This window comes from Oncorhynchus mykiss, chromosome 14 (assembly GCF_013265735.2).
Source record: "Oncorhynchus mykiss isolate Arlee chromosome 14, USDA_OmykA_1.1, whole genome shotgun sequence".
Lineage (NCBI taxonomy): Eukaryota > Metazoa > Chordata > Actinopteri > Salmoniformes > Salmonidae > Oncorhynchus > Oncorhynchus mykiss.
In genome coordinates, this window is record NC_048578.1 from 14,708,972 (window position 1) to 14,732,188 (window position 23,217).

The following is a 23,217-nucleotide window of genomic DNA, read 5'->3' on the forward strand; positions in this document are numbered from 1 at the left end:
GAGGCTAACTCCGCCATGGCTCGTTGGCCAAAGCCTATGGGGGAAATAAATGTAGAAACTAAGGTCTGCGGTAAACACAGGCTTAGGAGATCTTATACGTGTTGTTCTATGAGATCATCTTCATTAGCTAACGTCACTTGTGAATTTTGAAGCATTTATGTAACCAAAACAAGGATCATTCATAAAGCTCATGGTAACTGACTGATATTAACTCATAGAACAACATGTATAAGATCTCCCAAGCCTGTATTTACCACAGACATTATTTTCTGCATTTAAGTATTTGCTTAATAGATTCCTGTTGGTTTTGTTTTGTAGTCTTTGACCAATGACAAGCTGAGAAAACAAGTACAGTACCAGTCAAAAGTTTGGAAACACCTATTCATTCAAGGGTTATTCTTTATTTTTACTATTTTCTACATTGTAAAATTACAGTAAAGACATCAAAACTATGCTATTTAAAAATATATACAGTGGGGGAAAAAAGTATTTAGTCAGCCACCAATTGTGCAAGTTCTCCCACTTAAAAAGATGTTCATCATAGGTACACTTCAACTAAGACAGACAAAATGAGAAAAAAAATCCAGATAATCACATTGTAGGAAATTATGGTGGAAAATAAGTATTTGGTCACCTACAAACAAGCAAGATTTCTCGCTCTCACAGACCTGTAACTTCTTCTTTAAGAGGCTCCTCTGTCCTCCACTCGTTACCTGTATTAATGGCACCTGTTTGAACTTGTTATCAGTATAAAAGACACCTGTCCACAACCTCAAACAGTCACACTCCAAACTCCACTATGGCCAAGACCAAAGAGCTGTCAAAGGACACCAGAAACAAAATTGTAGACCTGCACCAGGCTGGGAAGACTGAATCTGCAATAGGTAAGCAGCTTGGTTTGAAGAAATCAACTGTGGGAGCAATTATTAGGAAATGGAAGACATACAAGACCACTGATAATCTCCCTCGATCTGGGGCTCCACGCAAGATCTCACCCCGTGGGGTCAAAATGATCACAAGAACGGTGAGCAAAAATCACAGAACCACACAGGGGGACCTAGTGAATGACCTGCAGAGAGCTGGGACCAAAGTAACAAAGCCTACCATCAGTAACACACTACGCCGCCAGGGACTCAAATCCTGCAGTGCCAGACGTGTCCCCCTGCTTAAGCCAGTACATATCCAGGCCCGTCTGAAGTTTGCTAGAGAGCATTTGGATGATCCAGAAGAAGATTGGGAGCATGTCATATGGTCAGATGAAACCAAAATATAACTTTTTGGTAAAAACTCAACTCGTCGTGTTTGGGGGACAAAGAATGCTGAGTTGCATCCAAAGAACACCATACTACTGTGAAGCATGGGGGTGGAAACATCATGCTTTGGGACTGTTCTTCTGCAAAGGGACCAGGACGACTGATCCGTGTAAAGGAAAGAATGAATGGGGCCATGTATCGTGAGATTTTGAGTGAAAACCTCCTTCCATCAGCAAGGGCATTGAAGATGAAACGTGGCTGGGTCTTTCAGCATGACAATGATCCCAAACACACCGCCCGGGCAACGAAGGAGTGGCTTCGTAAGAAGCATTTCAAGGTCCTGGAGTGGCCTAGCCAGTCTCCAGATCTCAACCCCATAGAACATCTTTGGAGGGATTTGAAAGTCCGTGTTGCCCAGCAACAGCTCCAAACCATCACTGCTCTAGAGGAGATCTGCAATGGGCCAAAATACCAGCAACAGTGTGTGAAAACCTTGTGAAGACTTACAGAAAATGTTTGACCTCTGTCATTGCCAACAAAGGGTATATAACAAAGTATTGAGATAAACTTTTGTTATTAACCAAATACTTATTTTCCACCATAATTTGCAAATAAATTCATAAAAAATCCTACAATGTGATTTTCTGGATTTTCTTCTTCTCATTTTGTCTGTCATAGTTGAAGTGTACCTATGATGAAAATTACAGGCCTCTCATCTTTTTAAGTGGGAGAACTTGCACAATTGGTGGCTGACTAAATACTTTTTTGCCCCACTGTATATGAACTCATCGGTCCAGAGAATGGACTTCCAGAAACCTTCAGGTTTCTCCAGGTGGTCTCTGACAAAGTTAAAATGGGCTGTTTGGTTCTTTTTTGACAGCAGAGGCTTTTTCCTAGAAACCCTCCCATGAATAGCATTTTGGTTCAGTGTTCTTATTGTTGAAGCTCAGTTACCGGAGATGCAGCAAGGGAGGTCTGCAAATCTCTAGATGTTATGTTTGGGTTGGCTTTTACCTTATTTACTATTGTTCTTGAGGCTCTTGGGGATATTTTGGAAGGGTGTCCACTTCTAGGCTGAGTTGCTGTCATTGTAAATGCTCTCCTTTTTCCATTTGTCAAAAGTGGACTGATGGAGCTCAAATCTTTTTGAGATGATTTTATAGCCTTCCCTAGACTGATGTGACCTCACTACCCTCGTCCTGATGTCCTCTGAGATATGCTTTCCTCTCGGCATGGTGTGCTTTGCATTCACCTGGATGGGTCACGCCAAACTGACCAGGTTTCTGATCTCAATTTATCAGAGTCTCGTCCCAAACTCTAATCCGAATGATCTCTCCTTTGATTGGTTCATTATTTACCCACCTGATTCTACTTACCTACTTGATTTAACCACTACATCTTGGGGTTCACTTATTTTTTCACCTACACTAATGATTTTTTTATTGAGTTTTTCTACTACATGCATGATTTCCTCTCCACCAGAGTTTCCCAAACTTGGTCCTCGGGATCCCACGGGGTGCACGTTTTTGTTTTTGACCTAGAACTACACAGCTGATTCACTAATCATCAAGCTTTGATCATTTGAATCAGCGGTGTAGTGTTAGCGCAAAAACCAAAACGTGAACCACTTGGGGTCCTGATGATCGAGTTTGGGAAACGCTGCTCTACACCAACTTATGGTATTGGTAAATATAAACCTCTTATGTCAGATCAAAAAGACTGGTTAAAACAAAAAAATATATAGCAGCGCTATATATATATATATATATATATATATATATATATATATATATATATATTAGATCATTAGAATGCATTCAGCCAAAAGCCACAAAACACAGCTGAATGGATTTCTGCAAATATGTAAACACCACGGGAGTCCTCTTACATTTGGGAACTTTACAGTCCTATTGATTAGTCCACATGTCTTACTAACTAACCAACCTGTAACTCTAGCTGTAGCCACAGAAGAACTATATGGGGATACAAATTCAGCCACTCGTCCAACGACATGACATCCCCCAGCAGCTAACAGTATCTAGCTGAGGTTAGACGCAGTGTTTTTAGCTCGCTAATTAAATAGTTACATCAGTGGATAATGTGGCTAATAGGCTAGTTTATGACTGACTTGTGATCATTGCCCTTGCTAGTTGAATTGTATTCACATTAGTTGGTTTTCTTTCCAAAATATTGAGTCATTGGAACTTAATCCCAAATGGCTGGAGGCAGCATATAATATACCAGGCCAGCTGTGATTTACAACCTGATAGCAATATTTGTTGAACTACCAAAAAATGTATTGTGGTGAATTATGAGTCATGCATTGTACTGCATCCATCTATTCTGCAAACAATGCCCAACTCTACGCCATGGAATGCTGAGTCAAATAGAACCTCATTTTAAAACCTCATAAAGTTGGTTTTGTAGCATAAACTGGGAATTGTATATTTTGGGCTGATGTGATTGTCTGTTTGTTTCATATCTACAAAGTAGTTAAAATGCTGTCAGTTCCACTTTATGGTATAAATTAATAATATGCATTTTCCAAATTCGGGGCTGGTTGCTTTTTCTCTGTCTACCCCCCTGATGGGGCATGAGTCAACTGTTGTCATACAGTCTTTTTCTGCTAAGCTCTCCTGACTCTGCAAAGAAGCTGAGCAGGCTAAATGGACTCTCTAAAGGAAGAAATCCAGGTGCTCCCGTTCAAATGTATTCTCCTAATGAAGAGTCGTTTGTTTTGCACTGTGGCACTGTGGAATGCTAATAGCTATTGCTTTTCAATGGGGTCTCCGCAGTGAGTCGTTGACTCACCTGCAGCTCTACTCCATTAATAGAATGGTGTCATGGCCGGACATGTACAGTATATTGGACTTGAGCCAGTCTCCCTGCGCCATTGCATGACGGGGGAAATTTCAGGCTCAGCGCCCACTCCATAAAAGCGACTCAGTAGATTTGTAAGACGCGGGCACGGTGCCCAGTGCTGACTGTCGGCCCAGACATCTTCACTAAACATCACAGTGAAACCCACTTTGCACAATGTGGCCGGGCCGTGGAAGATGGGGACCGCAGCGTAACAGATGGCGGGTGCATTAGGCTCGTTTTACGTTCTCTTTCTTTCCAAAATGATAATGGGCCTCAGCTATTGGCATATTTTGAGGATGGAATACAAAAGCCCCAAATAGTTGGTGTTAAGGTCTGAGGGACAGGATGCGTCACAAATACACTCATCATAGGCTGAGGTACTTAGGAAGGTAGTCTGGCACCCATCCCATTGTTGTGTTCATTTCAGGCCCCTGTCCCCTTCCTGCAGGAAAGTCAGTTGTCAACAGTTCTGAAAGCAGTTGATTTTTAGAGAAAGAATGGCTCTTTGTCTCGTAACAAGGCCTGCATTGCTGTCGCTGTGAATTTGTTCGTCTCTGCAGTAGTTTGGAGCACACAAACTCTGCAGATGGACATTCCTCTTGGCTGGTTTCCCTGCCTGTACTGCAGATTCGATGTGGGGCTGCAGTCGTCAGAAAGAGCGATCAGCCATTTTTCTCTGAGATGGTGCGATGTAATGATGGAGCTTGAAGGTTGATGACTGCGCATTACCCTCCCTTTCTTGCACTTGAGAAAATGAGCTGCTGGAAAATAGAGGATTGGAGGGCAGGTTTGGCTGAGAAAGTGTTTGCTGAGCCGTTGGAATTGCATTCTGACTTAAAGTAACATTTAAAACACTCTAATTTGGGGATCAGCGAGGGCATGCATAACTAAGGGCTGTTTTAGCGGTGGTGGGAATTTACAACAGCAAAATAACAGTTTCAACACAGGAATCAGGTTGGGGTAGCAGCTCTGTACACAGGCACTAAAGTCTTGCCAGCACAAACATGTGGTTGGAAAATAACGGGAACAAATAGAGGGCTGACATCATGGCATTTATGCACGCAGTCATACTAGGCATTATCATTCCAGCAAATGGGATCTTCACTTTTCCCTTTGGCTTGCACGCTTATGTTATGTCGATACAGCCTTTAAACCCTTTGGGTTTGTGAGTATAGCTGAGTGTTGGTTGTTTAATGCTGTACATTATTCACAGTGCATCCAGGCTGTTTTAATGGGTGTGTGTGTGTGTAGGCTCAAACACTGACAGGGATTTTTAACGACTCTCAAATTATTTCCCTGACTATTTCAGACAGTTGTCGTCCATGTAAGCATGGCTTGTCTTCATTTGAATCATGTGGACCTGCTCGGTCTGTTTTCAATTGAAATTCAGTTATTTTCTCTCACATTTTCTCTCAGCAGACGGCTAATAAACAATCTAGAGGATTGAGTCTATATGCAGTGTTGTACAGTCTATATGCAGTGTAATACAGTCTATATGCAGTGTTGTACAGTCTATATGCAGTGTAATACAGTCTATATGCAGTGTTGTACAGTCTATATGCAGTGTAATACAGTCTATATGCAGTGTTATACAGTCTAAATGCAGTGTTATACAGTCTATATGCAGTGTTATACAGTCTATATGCAGTGATGTCTGTACTGCAGATTTAAATTCCCTAAAGGGGTTTCAGTTTTAGAGATTGCGTTTGCACTGTGAAGGCAGGTCAAGGGCCTGAAAGTTAAACTGTTGATTGAGAGAAAGTTTCTAAGACACAATCAAACGTTTGATACAGACTGACATTAAATCAATTTTTGATGTAAGTGGACTTTCATCCTCACCTCTCCTCAACAGTATCAACTTGCTGTGGGAAGCGTTAGGTGCACAGAGAGATTTCTAAATCTTTCCTCTTCTATTTTGCTCTACAGGTGTGTTCTCCTCCCACTCTTGAGCGCCAAGCCGCCTCAGCAGGCCCTCTTCCTCCTGGTAGACTCTATTGACGAAGGCTGTCAGCTGGGTGAGGGGGAACAGAGGTCTTCAGGTTCAGGCACCCCCAGAACCATCGCTGAGCTTCTGGCCAGCCACCATGAGTTCTTCCCACCCTGGCTCCTCCTCATCTGCTCAGCACGCCGACAGAACAGGGCCATCACCAAACTGTTCACAGGTCTGAGTAAATTTGTTTTGGGTACCTTTCGGGTCGGGTGATAGGGTTCTCATCAGGTTTTGAAAGACTTTGTTTTTCATTTCTTTTGGGATCCATATGGTGAGGCTTATATACAGCAGTTGATATATGTTGTTTCGTATATTCACCAAATGGAAAAATGTATCGCAGAACACATTTTAGTTCCCTTTAGACAACACACATGGCCACACAAACAAACAATTAACGGGAATGTGGCATCTTGTACTGACACTAGTCTGCCACTTGTGGCTCCTTGAAGAATAAAACTTCCTCTTAACTGCTTTTGTTTGCATACATTAAGCATATGTTTCTCAAGAGATATATGGATTTCCTTTGGGTTTTCTGTAAGGTAATCATAGTAAAAGCCTTTTCAGTTATATTTAAACTCTTACTGAGCAGGTTATGCCATTTTCTTCTGGAGTACAGATTATTCTACTCCGTGTCGTGATAAATGTCAGCCTTTCGGCAACTATTAAACAAAGCACATGTCATGCTGTGCTTCCAGCCACGTCGGCTCAGCGAATGCTAATTCCGTATAGATTTTAACATCGTGAAATGCTAAAAAGATTAGGTCCTGCCACAGAACGCTTAAATATCACGGTGTCTTGCGAAAACGACTACTGCTCTCTGTGCCATGACAAGCCGAACTAGCGGCCATTATCGAGCTGTCAGAATAACAGCCCACTATTGGGTGATGAGCAGAGAGGCTGGCGTAACATTAATCGAACCAGTAAGAGAGTGTGGGTGTAATACCCGCCGCAGAGCCTGCACTGTTGTGTCCCCTTCAGCTCTCCAAACACAATACGTGGGAGATTCAGATGCCCTCCTGTTGCTGCTTGAAACATCATGTAAAACCCCATTTAAAACAGCCCTGTTTATTCTGTGCTCTATTCAGAAAGTGGTTGCCAAATGCAATTAAGGTTTCTTGCTGAATATAATTCCTATGCTATGCTAGTTTAGGTATTACTGGCTGTGGGCAGGGTTAACGCAGGGAAGCTGGCAGTTTTGAACAAGACGATGTACCGATTCATATTCTGCCACATAACTGCAAATGTTAATAAGATGGGCAAACAACTCAAGAAATGTCTAGAGAGATTCAATCATATTTACATGCGCTGTATGAAAACACATTTTTTTTTCGGAGCACAGTCAAGGACTTTTGGAATCGTGAAAGGATAGGCTTCTGGAAGCCTGCCCGAAGCTCTTCTATGGCACTGTTTTGTTTTGTACGTCGATAACATGAGCAGGAATTTGAGAGAGGATTCTTAAATCAATATTTTGACCCTTGTGTGGACCAGCCATGCCAATTCCGATGGACATAAAATAGATATGAAATTGAAATGTAAGCGTTGCATCGAGATAATTAAACGTAATAGTTGCTGGAAGGTCTGCAGAGGCATTCAGTTCCCATTACACCAGTGACCTGGAACCCCTGCCTAACAGTATTGATCTAACCGAACATAGCGGCCGATGAATCATAGCTCTGTCATGTCTCCTTTCCGTACTGTCCTTAGCCCACAGAACACACAGATGCATTGCACACATTGACGTGAGTGGAAGGCTTTGTCTGATTTGCGTACTATTTTAAACGTTTCGGTTATTCCATTCATCATGAGCGGAAAGGTATCAGACATTTGTGATTGCCCCCAACCGTAGATCCGTTTTTGTGGATTTCATGAGACATCAATTGTTGGGGATGGAATTACTGCTGGTATATGCCACCAATGTAAATCCCTGATGATAATCCTCATCAGGAAGCATTATCAGGAAGTTGCTTCCTGATAATTAATAGTGATATTAATGATTACTGGTATTTTTATTTACAGTTGTTTTGATATGGTTTTATTGAGAGGAAGATTCACCATGGGAGCAATACGATAAACAACAGTTATCTCTTGTGTTTTCTCTTTGACTCCCGCCCTCTCCATCCCTTTAGTTGTCACTATGATAAGGGCCAAGCCCATGTCATAGCCTACTGTCACTTTAAACGCCCGACGGAATAATTAAAACAGCGAGATACGTTTTACCTGTCTGTTGCAGAGGGAAAATGAACATGTCAAACATGTGTTTTGAAATGCTGCTAGCTGTTGTATCAGTCACAGGATCAAAAGTCTACACACCCGATAAAGTGGCTTGTGCTTCTGAGTAATAGGTTTAGCATTCACAGAAAGCAAAACTCGAAGAGTTTCATGACGTGGTCAAGCCATTCATTTTGGTTTAGTCTGTGTTCATTGTTCTGTGTTTTCCACACCATCAGCAACCGTTCAGCTCTGCAGCCTCCCACACACATGCACGCTTACTTGATCGTCCATTAGACACACCCACTTATTTTAACCGCTGTGCGAATACTCACAATTCCCGTAGAGCTTGATGAAAATAGACCACAAGACTTAGAGTATCAAATTGAGTCCAAGCGTACACTAAAAATAGTCCTCTGTATTGTTTACGAGGCCAGTTTGTGTTGGCAGAGTACTGCCAGAGTGCAGCGTCACGCTCTCTGTAAAGCGACCGCATGCTCCTATTGAAAATAGCACTTTTGTCCTGAGCGGAGGAGGTGTTTGTAGCCCAATACACGCTGTTTTGTGGTTGTGGGAACTTTGTGGTCACATGAATATAGTGAAGATTGAGTTTGGAGAATGACTTTTGACCAAAAGGTCATTGGGTAGGCCACCATTCAGCTCAAATGGTCCTGGAGAATATTTTGGATGGTCGGTCTCTCTCTCTCTCTCTCTCTCTCTCTCTCTCTCTCTCTCTCTCTCTCTCTCTCTCTCTCTCTCTCTCTCTCTCTCTCTCTCTCTCTCTCTCTCTCTCTCTCTCTCTCTCTCTCTCTCTCTCTCTCTCTCTCTCTCTCTCTCTCTCTCTCTCTCTCTCTCTCTCTCTCTCTCTCTCTCTCTCTCTCTCTCTCTCTCTCTCTGGTTAACATGATCAGGATTTAAGCTGAAAGAGCTTCTTTCCGGAATGTCTGATTACCTTACTATGTTTGCCGTGCACTCTTTGTAAACAGCGGACAGTGAAACATTGTAGTCTTGACTGAAAACGACTGACTAATCATGTGAAAACTCATTCGGAATGCATGATGAAGCCCTGTCTTGTTTCCCTGTCAGAGTACAGTAGAACTGTAGTGATGGATACCATCTGTCCAATAAAGTTTTCAGTAGAGTACTGGCTGACACACACAGTATGGTGTTCTCTTTTTGGCCATGTATAGCAACAGGATTTTAAGACGGGCATATTTCAGTTTTTCACCCAGGAATGGTGGCTGGAAGCCTAAACCCTTCCAGGGGACATTCTTCTGCCCTCCATAAGGAAATAATGGTTCACTTGTTCATTACTTTATCGAGACAACATTTATCCATTGGGCTATTGAGCACAAATCACTCCTATAACTAATGTCTACCACATACATACCTGTTACTCCCCCCATGCTTGTGTGTCACCATTTATGCTGCGTCCGTTCTCTGAAACGGTGGTTTTATCAGCAGCTTTTGTTTCCTTCTCACGTCTCTTCAGAGAGAGACTGTAGTCCACCCTAGTGAGGAGCTGTAGTCCACACTAGTGAGGAGCTGTAGTCCACCCTAGTGAGGAGCTGTTGTCCACCCTAGTGAGGAGCTGTTGTCCACCCTAGTGAGGAGCTGTAGTCCACCCTAGTGAGGAGCTGTAGTCCACACTAGTGAGGAGCTGTAGTCCACACTAGTGAGGAGCTGTAGTCCACACTAGTGAGGAGCTGTAGTCCACACTAGTGAGGAGCTGTAGTCCACACTAGTGAGGAGCTGTAGTCCACCCTAGTGAGGAGCTGTTGTCCACCCTAGTGAGGAGCTGTTGTCCACCCTAGTGAGGAGCTGTAGTCCACCCTAGTGAGGAGCTGTAGTCCACCCTAGTGAGGAGCTGTAGTCCACACTAGTGAGGAGCTGTAGTCCACACTAGTGAGGAGCTGTAGTCCACCCTAGTGAGGAGCTGTTGTCCACCCTAGTGAGGAGCTGTTGTCCACCCTAGTGAGGAGCTGTTGTCCACCCTAGTGAGGAGCTGTAGTCCACCCTAGTGAGGAGCTGTAGTCCACCCTAGTGAGGAGCTGTAGTCCACCCTAGTGAGGAGCTGTAGTCCACCCTAGTGAGGAGCTGTACTCCACCCTAGTGAGGAGCTGCAGTCCACCCTAGTGAGGAGCTGCAGTCCACCCTAGTGAGGAGCTGTAGTCCACCCTAGTGAGGAACTGTGCCTTCTCTGCTCCGGCTGTGAATGGACCATTCTTTGCACCAAAGCCAGGTGACAGGCCTGATTTACCACCACTGACCAGAAATGAAATAGCAGGCCTCTCCTGCCCCCACCATAGCTCTCAGACCAGCCCTTGTCTGCAGACCCAAGCTTGGTTACGAGGGGCCGCAGAGCATAGGGCCCCTCCGAAAGAAAGTCAAAGCACTCAAACGTCTCCATCCTGGGAGTTGTTTTCTTCATTTTGGTGCAAATGGAGAGGCCTCACTATATTCTGGCCAGCTGACAACACAAATATCGCTGTAAAGCATCGATGACTGTTTATTTATTCTACACCAAGAGTGGAATGCTCCCCAAAGAGGGATGAAGATGGTGTTTGGATGGCCTATCATTGACCAGCAGGCTCCACTGTCATGACATATTGTCATAGATGTAGGAAGCGTGGACGTAGTACGGGTGACGTAAAATCATTAGAAATGGGAGGGATGTCAGTGGAAGTGACCATTCAAATAACTTTGTGCTAGAAATGTGGATCACTTATTTGTCAGAAAGGTATTGCTTACAGAATGCACAGCCTCAACGGACTAAAATATCCTTAAAATGATAGTATTTGGTTGTTCTATGGTTATTTCGATATGTTTGTTTTGGTTGCACAGTCTAATACCTTTGAGGCAATCAAATTGTTAACCATAAGTTAGATATAGGTTATATTTATCTACTACTAACGTCATAGTTGCCGTTAACTTCATAGTTGCTGAGTTGGTGTTTACAGAGTGTGCATCAGGTTTGTAGTCCTGTATGCTGGTTAGTCTCTGGGTCTGCGTGTTGAGCGCTACTTGGCTGTGCTGAAGACAACCCTAATCCCCCCCGAATGCTGTATTTACCACGAGCAGTCTGACAGCCAAGCAAATTACAGGTCTTCTGTGTCTGTGTATCTATGAGACCTTTGGTGCTGCACCGCAGAAACATGACTCAAGACATGGTTAAAGAACTCTGTCTCTTTGCCTTCTAGGTGATGGCCTTTTGGAATGCAGCATGGCCCTGCCAACAATCCCCGGTTTCATAGAACAAGATTAGTATTCTCTTTAGGTTTCTGTATAGGCATGTTGGTTCTCGTTTCGATACAGAGATCTTTAATTAGGTCTTAATTTGATTTGAGGAAAATAAATGCCCTATAATTTCTGGCAAGCCAACGGTTCGCCTTGCAACGGGGGGTAAAGCGTGCTAAAGACAGGGTGGTATGCCAGACTGACTCCGACTCTCGTGCCAAGAATAACTTTGCAAGTACCTGGGTTTTACGGCGAGCTCTGTGAACATTCCATGGGCTGAGCGTTAAATCTGGTGCGTGGACGTGCTGAACAAAATGGTTCCAGACTCCCTGCTGCACACCGATAGCAGACAGAGGTTGATTTGAAGTGACGGCAAAAACAACACGATTGGCATCCAAGACGGGACACGTTACTCTGTGCCGAAAATCTGTGCCGAAAATCATAAAGAGTGGGTCAAAAAGGGTGGAAGATAGCCCGGCAGTTAAGAGAATTGGGCCAGTAACCGAAAGGTCGCTGGTGCAAATCCCCGAGCCGGCTGGGTGAAAAATCTGTTTATATGTGCCCTTGAGCAAAGCACTTAACCGTTAAATTGCTCCTGTAAGTCACTCTAGGCAAGAGAGTCTGCGCTAATGACAATAAATGTAAAAAATATTGATTAATTAGGTCAGTAAGAGTGGAACCATGGCAAGATGCAACCAAAACAATACTGTTCTTTTTAGTAACTATTTTTTACTGGTTAGGTCATGTGGTCAGGATAAATGGCTGGCCCTAGTTGTGAAACATAGTATCACCATCAGTTTAATGCAGGCTTTCAAAATGTCATCTGGAGGAAAAGGCTAGTCATTGGTGCAGCTGCATGCAAAAAGGAGGCTTCATGTCAAACCAGCTGTAGATATAGTGACCCGTTGTGGGTCAAAGACTGAGCTGAGCATAGCCACCCAGGTGCGCTGCCTTATGAATTCATCTCATACTGTAGTATCTCTGGAATACAACACATCGTTTCATTGGCTGGATATTTCCCCTAATCAGTCTGCAGGCTCTGCAGTGTTTCACATAAATCATCTTTGATAGATGTATTCCTGCAGCGTGTGATGCGTTTTCATGCAGGTGGCTTGATGGGACCATTAGATTGTAGACTGTAATACTAGGCTGTACTAAATGGCCCGAAGTGTATACCTTTCAGTGTTCCCCAGTCCACTCAGTTACCACAACAGGTCTAACTGGAAGGTCTCCTCTCCCGTTTTGAAATTCAGGAGAGGACACGTTCGGACAAGACCCATTCAAGCTTGTGCCGCCAGGATTACTCTCTGCAAATGAATTGTTTGAATGTTTATGTAGTTGTTTCCAGTGGCACAGAAATCATTGACATAGTTATGTTTCTCCCAACAAATAAACTTGAGTACAGTTACAGTTTTCATTTCTTACTTATTTTAAATGAATACCAACTTCCATCTACATTTCATTTCTCAATAACAAATAGACTATGGCATCTTTTCCGCAGTTCACTAACATTTATCTAATGTAATCAGTGTTCGAGCGTGCAGCAGACATTTTTCAAAATGAAAAGGCAACTGAAGCTTTTAAGACTTATTTTTCTACAGACGGTTTGAGCAGAGTCTCGTCCCACATACTTGTGTTTGGGAGGCTGCCGTTTTCGGTGTTGGAGCCAAGACCTCTGCAGCTGTTGGACAGGCGTTTGTCGAGTTGGGGGGGTGGGGGGGGTTACGGCAGGCTAGAGCAGAGGAGCTAGGGTTTCTGTTTACCTTTTGGATCTTATGACTTAATATGGTGGTTCACGAAGAATGTGACAAATTTGAGATGCTGTCGGTCAGAACCAGGTCCATGGGTCAGAACCTGTAACCACCCCCCACTCCATACACACACACCCTACCTCATTTGTCATCTGACAACGGTTCCTCATTTTGTATTGGACTGTGTCGCTCGTGGCTACTATCCAGTTCCGTAACGAGCAGCAGCTGGCTCAGAGGCCTGTACTCGGCGCTGCATCCCTGGCCTGATGAATGCGTCAGTTGTTGGTTGGTTAGCTGTCCATCTCTGTTCAGACCCCTGCCATCCATGCTCGTACTGTTGCAGCCCCCCAGTTACAATTGACTGTGGTCCAGTTGACTTGGAAAAGTTTCAAGGTCTTGGCATCATGTCCTTGCCTGCAGTTAAAAGAAAACACGCTTCTTGAAAGGCCTGTGCAACATGAGTCATGCAGACCTCTGATAGCAGTTAATTGTGTAGCTAGTGACTACATCTGCTACTGCGATGAGCCGAAGTTGTTGCCTCAACTTTCTCTTCTATTCATCTGTGCCACACGAGGAGAACAATGTTATTGCCACGAATGCACAGCAGAGTTTCAGGCCATATGAAGTGATGTCTCTGATGACTCAAGTGGGAATTGTAGGTCAGATTCCTCCATTTATAGTCATTTAATGAAAAGACCTCTGGTGTGTTCAGACAGGGGGCCCATGCTTGTTCATTTCTTTCTTTTCCTTTCTCCGGGCCTCTGGAAATGTTTTCAGGGAAAATGCTCTATTTCAAGATGGCTGTGGTTAACTTGCTCTCTCTCTTTTCCTCCTCTTGACTTTTCCACATCATCAGTGTTCATAATGTACATATGAACAACCATATAGGAACTGGGGGAGGACAGTAGTCTCAAAACTGTAGGAGAGAAGGAGTGCATTCGTTGTTCATCATTGTCTCAAGAGATAAATAACTGCTACAAGTTGCTATGCAGTGTCGTCTGATTCACTGATCCTCTGATGGTGGGTTACCCGTGTCTAAATCAAACACTGAGATAACCTTTTAAAAGACAACATGCTGAGGCAAAAGCTCCCGGCTGGCTAAAATTGACTTTTAGGTCATCTGTCGTAGATATCGTTCAGTCCCCCTTCTTAATGGCCTCTTCCTCCTCTCGGGCAGTGGGTTTCCTGTCTCCGCTGGAGGGATCCCGAATGCTTAGCGGAGAATGAGACTGAGGTGGAGCAGGAGGCCACAGGGCCTGAAAGAGGCAGTGGAAAATACTCTGTTGCTAAAAACATTGACTGACACACAGAGGCTTTGGGTCATTGGGTTCTAAGTAATATTATGGTGATCCTACTGTACTCTGTTATTAGTGACTACATTATGTAGGACAGATTAGCTGCATTGTTTTTTGTTGTTTCTGTTATAGCATGGAATGGTAATATACCACAGATAGTTTGTAATTATTAGGAATGGCATTTTATAATGTAGAACGTAATTAACCCTGACTTGCCTGAAACGTTTTATATTCCTCAAGGATCGGTTTATCGCACATGTATGAGTACTGCCAGGTTCATGTGTCGAAAGCTACAATGACAATGATTAGAGGGGTGTGCCTCGTGTACCTACAGGTGTGGTTCCATTGATCTGTGTTGGATAAGGTTTCATAGTCTTATTACTGGAGGGCACAATGCCACAGGCTTTGTGATACTTGTGCACAGACAATCAAACCAACCCAGTTTGTAGTATTAATGGCACTGATTGATTCTGAGCATGTTGATTGTGTCTAAACGTTGTCATTGGTCTCTGTCTAGAATCCTCTCAGATCCTTACTTTGCAATGTTTGTTTTATTTATTAAGGTACCTTCATTTAATTAACCCGGTTACCCTAACCCAGGCAGCAGGAAATGAGCCCATTTCTTCAGGAAACATTTAGAAGTGGCTGGTTTTTGATGATCTAGGCAATTAGATAAAATAAAGGAATTTAACACCCGTTTCCCACAGCAGGAGGCTAGTTTAGAATTGAGAAATATGTCAACATTGAACGAGTCTCTTGTTTCCCCAGAAGGCCTAAGACCATGGGAACAGTAAATACATCTATGCTTCCCCTGCCCTTGGGTGTGTAGCCTGAGCTAACTGCTTCAACATGAAGGAAGTTTCCCTCTACATGTCTGTTAGCAGTCTGGCATGGAGCTAAATTTCCCTATCTGGGAAAGGATTGCTACTGCACATTAGTGGGGTCATTCATTAAGACCCATGGTGATTTCTTTCTAAAGGTCTGGTCTGTGCATGTAGTCTGTTAATGAGTGAAGCAGTAGAGTTGTCTTATGGCCATTGGTGTACTATAAAATGGTAATGTCTCCCAGGTGTTACCTACTTTGTGGCTTTTCTCTCAAATATATTACAGTACAGGTCTCAATGCATGTTTCTGAGATATGTGAGGAGAGGTCATTTTAATGAATTAGTTGGGCCCTGAGCTTTAATGAATTAGTTGGGCCCTGAGCTTTAATTAATTAGTTAGGCCCTGAGCTTTAAGGATTTTGATGTGTATTGTATAAGAGAGTCTTATTTGCATACTTTATTTTCCAAAACTACTTACACTGAACAAAAATATAAATGCAACATGTAAAGTGTTGGTCCCATTTCATGAGCTGAAATAGAAGATCCCAGAAAGGTTCCATACGCACAGCAATTGTATTTCTCTCAAATTTTGTGCACAAATTCATTTACATCCCTGTTAGTGAGCATTTCTCCTTTGCCAAGATAATCCATCAACCTGACAGGTGTGGCATATCAAGAAGCTAGTTAAAAAGCATGATCATTACACAGGTCCCTTGTGCTGGGGACAATAAAAGGCCACTCTAAAATGTGCAGTTTTGTCACACAACACAATGCCACAGATGTCTCAAGTTTTGAGGGACTGTGCAATTGGCATGCTGACTGCAGGAATGTCCACCAGAGATGCTGCCAGAGAATTGAATGTTTCTTTCTCTACCATAAGCCGCCTCCAACATTGTTTTAGAGAATTTGACAGTGCGTCCAACCGGCCTCACAACTGCGCACCACATGAATGGCGTTGTGTGGGAGAGCCGTTTGCTGATGTCAGCATTGTGAACAGAGTGCCCCATGGCGGCGATGAGGTTTTGGTATGGACAGACATAAGCTATGAACACGATGGCAATTTGAATTCACAAAGCTACCTTGACGAGATCCTGAGGTCCATCGTTGTGCCATTCTTCCACCGCCATCACCTCATGTTTATGTATGATTTCTGCCAATATCCAGCAACTTTTTACAGCCATTGAAGAGGTCTGGGGCAGCATTACACAGATGTGTAGCGCTGCATGAGGCAAATGGTGGTCACACCAGAAACTGACTTGTTTTCTGATCTAAGCCCCTACTTTTTTTTAAGGTATCTGTGGCCAACACAAATACCTTTAAAAAAAGATATATCTGTATTCCCAGTCATGTGAAAACCATAGATTAGGGGCTAATGAACTTTTGACTGATTTCCTTCAGAATTGCAAGTCAGTAAAATCTTTGAAATTGTTGCATGTTGTGTTTTATATTATTGTGCAGTATATTTTACAATCTTATTGATATGTCTTTGGTTAAATGTATTGGACTGATAATGTATTGTGTTTTCTTAGGATAATCAAAGGCCTTAATCAAAGGCATCAAATACCCCTTTAGAGCGTCAATTGCAGCAGCTTTGTTTTCCATAGTCCTTCACAAAAGATCTGCCATATCGATGCTGAACTGATTACTCTGCCAGAGACCAGGGTCATGCTCTCAATTCCTTTGAAAGGTTTTATTCTAACAACATGGCTTTGCCACTAATTAGTCTCTGCTTTAGGAAATGGAAGATTGATGTAATATAATTTTTCAAAGGTAAAAGATCAATGGGAAAATGGAGTGACTATATTCTGAAGGTCAGGCGTCTTTCTGAGAATTTAGGGTCACCATGGGAAAATGTATTACTTATCTTCGTATGAGTGCTGAAATTCAGTGTAAAGACTAATTATACCCGCTCTGTATTACTCTGATACACTGTAACACTGCCATATTAATCATGTAAATGTGTGGGAAGAAGTTGGTGGAAATAAAAGTTTGTGGTAAACTAATAGTTTTTTTTCCTTCTATTTTCTAGGATTCCGTAAAATCAGCCTGGATGACCTCCGTAAAGCCTACATCGTCAAGGACGTGCAGCAGTACATCCTCCACAGACTCGACCAGGAGGAGGCCCTTCGCCAGCATCTTACCAAGGAGACAGCCGAGATGCTCAACCAGCTGCACATCAAAAGCAGCGGCTGCTTCCTGTACCTGGAACGAGTGCTGGACGGGGTGGTGGAGAACTTCATCATGCTGCGAGAGATCCGTGACATCCCCGGCACCCTCAATGGCCTCTACTTGTGGCTCTGCCAAAGGCTGTTTGTCCGGAAGCAGTTTGCCAAAGTCCAGCCCATCCTCAACGTGATCCTCGCCACCTGCAGGCCGCTTACTGTCAAGGAGCTTTACTATGCTGTCTGGACCAAAAACATGGCCCTCACCATGGAGGACTTTCAGAAGAAGTTGGACATCCTCTCCAAGTTGTTGATCGATGGCCTCAGAAGTACTAAGATCCTCTTTCACTACAGTTTTGCCGAGTGGCTCCTGGATGTTAAGCATTGTACCCAAAAGTACTTGTGTAATGAAGCGGAGGGACATAGAATGATGGCAATGAGTTACACTTGCAGGGCCAAGCAGCTCAAACCGCTGGAGGTGCAGGAGTTTGCCCTGCATCTGATCAAATCCAACCTGCAGATAGAGCCTTTCAACCTGGCTCTTTGGATGGTGTGGAATGGCACCCCGACTAAAGACTCTCTTTCCACCTCCATACCTAAAGAACAGGAGGTGCTACAGCTTCTGGTCAAAGCTGGGGCTCATGTCAACAACGAGGACGACCATGCCTCTTGCATAGTGCAGCAGGCACTGGAGAGAGAGGATTCCATTCGGACATTGCTAGACAATGGGGCCTCTGTGAACCAATGTGATTCCAGTGGCAGAACTTTGCTGGCCAATGCTGCGTACAGTGGAAACCTGGATGTGGTGAACTTTCTCATATCCAGAAGAGCCAACATGGAGCTGGTGGACAGCCATGGACAAACGGCACTTACTCTTGCTGCAAGACAAGGGCATACTAAGGTGGTCAACTGCCTCATTGGCTGTGAGGCAAACATCAATCACACAGACCACGATGGGTGGACCGCCCTTAGGTCTGCAGCCTGGGGTGGGCATTCGGAGGTGGTGTCTGCTCTCCTCTATGCCGGTGCCAAAGTTGACTGTGCTGATGCCGACAGCAGAACCGCCTTGAGAGCCGCAGCTTGGGGAGGTCATGAAGACATCGTGCTGAACCTCCTCCAACACGGGGCAGAAGTCAACAAAGCAGACAATGAAGGAAGGACGGCTCTCATTGCAGCGGCATACATGGGGCACAGAGAAATCGTAGAGCACCTCTTGGAACACGGGGCAGAGGTGAACCATGAAGATGCGGACGGAAGGACAGCCCTCTCAGTTGCTGCTCTCTGTGTGCCTGCAAGTAAAGGTCATGCCTCTGTCGTAAGCCTCCTCATTGACAGGGGTGCAGAGGTGGACCACTGCGACAAAGACTGCATGACCCCCCTCCTTGTGGCTGCCTATGAAGGACATGTGGACGTAGTTGATCTGCTGCTGGAAGGTGGAGCTGACGTGGATCACACTGACAACAATGGCCGAACGCCTCTTCTTGCAGCAGCATCCATGGGCCATGCCTCTGTTGTCAATACCCTGCTTTTCTGGGGTGCAGCTGTAGACAGCATCGACAGTGAAGGAAGGACTGTTCTGAGCATAGCGTCCGCTCAAGGGAATGTAGAGGTGGTCCGAACTCTGCTGGACAGAGGGCTAGATGAAAATCACAGAGATGACTCAGGCTGGACCCCACTGCACATGGCCTCATTTGAGGGTCACCGGCAAGTATGCGATGCCCTCATTGAGCAAGGTGCCCGATGCACAGAGGTGGATAACGATGGTCGAATACCCCTGATATTGTCTGCGCAAGAGGGCCACTATGACTCTGTCCACATTCTTCTGGACAACAAGTCTTGCATCGACCAGAGAGGTTACGATGGGAGGAATTCTCTCAGGGCAGCTGCACTGGAAGGCCACAGGGATATTGTTGAACTGTTGCTGAGTCATGGTGCGAATATAGATTATAAAGACGCAGACGGACGCCCAACATTATACATATTGGCACTTGAGAATCAGCTAGCAATGGCGGAGTACTTCCTGGAAAATGGGGCAAATGTGGAAGTCAGCGACACAGAGGGAAGGACAGCCCTCCACGTGTCCTGCTGGCAAGGGCATGTAGAAATGGTCAGGATGCTGATCAACTATCATGCCGACGTGAACTCTTGTGACAACGAGAAGCGATCGGCCCTCCAGTCAGCAGCTTGGCAAGGCCACGCAAATGTTGTGCAGTTCTTGATTGACAATGGCACTCACGTGGATAATACATGTAATCAGGGGGCAACAGCGCTTGGCATTGCTGCCCAAGAGGGGCACAGAGATGTAGTGCAGATCCTTCTGGAGCATGGCGCTGACCCCAACCACGCAGACCAGTTTGGACGCACAGCCATGCGTGTGGCTGCAAAAGGGGGGCATTCAATGATCATCAAACTTCTTGAGAAGTATGGGGCCTCGAGTCTTAATGGCTGTAGTCCTTCGCCAGTACACACTATGGAACAGAAAATCCCACTCTCTGTGTCTGGGAAAATGCACTCCCTCACAATAAAATCCAACAGCTCTGGCAGCACAGGAGCTGGAGATATGCAGTTATCTGGACGTGGTTTACAGAACGGTCCTGTCCACGCCTTCAGCTCCCCTTCGGAATCTCCTGACTCTACCGTGGACAGACAGAAGTTGTCTCTCTCAAATAATTCCCTCAAAAGTTCGAAGAACTCCTCACTGAGAACCACCTCGTCCACAGCGACTGCACAGACTGTGCCCATAGATAGTTTCCACGGAATGACCTTCACAGAGCAAATCCAGCAACACTCTCTGCCTCGCAGTCGGAGCCGACAATCCATCGTCTCACCTTCCTCCACCACCAAGTCCATTGGACATCAGCAAGGGTCTCCGAGTGAATTTGACTGGGCTCAGGTTAAGCCAGGTCTCAAGTCGACCAAAGGGAGCAAGACCGAAAATACCACATCCAACAGCAAAGGGGGGTCTGGAGACAAGAAAAGGCTCAAGAGCATTGGCTCAACCCAGGGTCAGGTGTTAGAATATGAGATGACCCAGTTTGATAAGAGGATTGCGCTCAACAAGTCTGTAGCGAGCATTGCGGTCAAAGATCCTCATTGCAAGATCATAGTTGGTGGCTCCACCCAGCCAGAAGTGGGACTGACCCAAGAGCAGTTATTCATCCAACAGCAGAGCATTGCAGAGAAGAAGCGAAATGGCATTATGACCAACCCCAACTACCATCTTCAGGGCAATCAGGTTTTCCTCGGGAGGGTTTCTGTCCATAGGACTGTACAGAATAGAGGGCACCAGGACGTTCTGGAGAACTACCCCATAGGGGAGACTGAATTAAGCCTTAAACAAGTCTTGAAACTGCAGATAGAAGGATCTGACCCTGGGTTTAACTACAAAAAGGAGACTCCATTATAGCTGGTAAGGGTTTAAACTAATCTGATGTCACGCTTTTTTCCTAAGCATTAACCACCGACTCTAGAGTTCTTCTGGTGTTCAACAGTTGTTTTATTAATGATTTAATAAGTAGATGATCAATTCAGACAGGCTTTATTTTCAGTATGGTTTCACATGGTTTCATTACATCTTGAAGATAGAAGATCTAGTTAACAACATGCAGGGATGGGATGAAGGCTGAAGATCAGAATCCCTGTGTACTAGTATACATGTCTGTATATTACTTGTATGATTGATTGCCACGTTGTTGATACAGTATGTTGTTATTAAAATACAATCTAATGACTCACTCACCACTACTGGAAACACTGTATGGAAATGTCCTGTCAATATTCTATTATCATTAGTAGAACTTAAACAAACTTGAACATGACTGATGCATTTCAAAGAATGTCCTTTTCTGGCCAAGAAGACTACGATGTTTTCCAACTCAGCACTAACCCAAATCATTTTCATTGCCGTTTCAGATGTCTTGAATACCATTCGTCATGCAGACATCGGAGGGAATGTGCCAAAGCAACTATGTTCATCCGCATAAGAACCGATTGAATTGTTTTCCACTCTCAAGTGGAACACCTCAGAAAACCTAAGGGAAGAATGTTGATCGCTGCACAAGGCTTACATGAACTGATACTTCAATGTGCCTACATCTGTTACAGTCTTCTCAGTGTAATCATGCACACTATCATTTAATTTAATGTATTGATATTTATGCAGTGTATGCACTTTTTAAAAAGAGAATGACAAACATGCATTTGTTCAGTCTCCCGTTTATGCTCATGTGGTTCAAACGAATTGTTCAAAAGGATCATATATATATTTTGTGTGTGTTGTTTTGTCCTGGAGTCATACACACCAACAGCAATTTACCACTGAGTTCATTGTCACATCTGATCAGAGGGACATCAAGATAATCGATGACATGGGATAATGTTGCACGTGTTGATACTCTGTCTTTCTGAAAACCCCAAATAATCGGTGTTTAACTTTGTTCAGTGTGCTAAGCATATACTATATATAAAAAGGTATGTGGACACCCCTTCAAATTAGTGGATTCTGCTATTTCAGACACACCTGTTGCTGAGGGGTATAAAATCGAGCACGCAGAAATGCAATCTCCATAGACAAACATTGTCAGTAGAATGGTCTTACTGAAGAGCACAGTGACTTTCAACATGGCACAGTCATATGATGCCACCTTTCCAACAAGTCAGTTCGTCTGGGTTTGGTGGATGCCAGGACAGCGCTACCTGCCCCAATACATAGTGTCAACTATAGTTTGGTGGAGGAGGAATAATGGTCTGTGGCTGTTTTTCAAGAGGTGGCAGGTAGCCTAGTGGTTAGAGTTGACAAGGTAAAATTATGTTGTTCTGCCCCCGAACAAGGCAGATGTCATTGAAAATAAGAATTTGTTCTTAACTGACTTGCCTCATTAAATAGAAAACAGTTCAGGCTAGGCCCCTTAGTTCCAGTTAAGGGAAATCTTAATGCTGTGACATTCTAGACAATTCTGTGCTTCCTACCTGTTTAAGCATGTCAATGCCCCTGTGCACAAAGTGAGGTCCATACAGAAATGGTTTTTCAAGATCGGTGTGGAAGAACTTGACTGGCCCTGACCTCAGCACCTTTGGGATGAATTGGAATGCCGACTGCGAGCCAGGCCTAAATGCCCGGCCTCACTAATGCAAGTCCCACAGCAATGTTCCAACATCTAGTGGAAAGCCTTCCCAGAAGAGGGGGAGGCTGTTATAGCGGCAAAGGGAGGACCAACTCCATATTAATGCCTAAGATTTTGGAATGAAATGTTTGACGAGCAGGTGTCCACATACTTCTGGTCATGTAGACTATGCTGTGTGTAATATGATAATAGTTAAGGCAATTTGCTATACAAGTATAATCAAGCATATTTATTTAGGAAAAAGCCACTTTCATTTGTATTGTAAGCTCTATCATGGTGCTGTGTTCAAAAAAATTCCTGCAGTTATTTTGGACTCCATTTTGGTCGTCTTAAATATATTTTCTTTGCTATGTGTATTGTAGTACTGCAGATACAGTACCTAAGGGGGGGAGTTCGTTGAAAACGTTAAACCAATGTGATTTCATTTTGTCCCTGTGGGACTTTGAATTTGTTTTGTGTGCATTTAAATTGATTAAAATAACCGTTAGTATACTGTCGACTACAGAGTTTGG

The 23,217-nt window shown here is 44.0% G+C and overlaps 1 protein-coding gene across 2 annotated transcripts in view; it reads left to right on the plus strand.

Moving 5' to 3' along the window:
- Window positions 1-22,172, plus strand: part of LOC110488887 (ankyrin repeat domain-containing protein 50) — a 45,617-nt gene extending 23,445 nt beyond the window's left edge. For both annotated transcript variants that reach the window (XM_021561329.2, XM_021561330.2), the window contains exons 3-5: window positions 6,042-6,277; window positions 17,450-20,991; window positions 21,495-22,172. In XM_021561329.2, the coding sequence (XP_021417004.1) occupies window positions 6,042-6,277; window positions 17,450-20,988 (3,775 nt within the window). In that variant the 3' untranslated portion in view covers window positions 20,989-20,991; window positions 21,495-22,172. The remainder of the gene's footprint in view (window positions 1-6,041; window positions 6,278-17,449; window positions 20,992-21,494) is intronic.
- The last annotated feature ends 1,045 nt before the right edge of the window (window positions 22,173-23,217 follow it).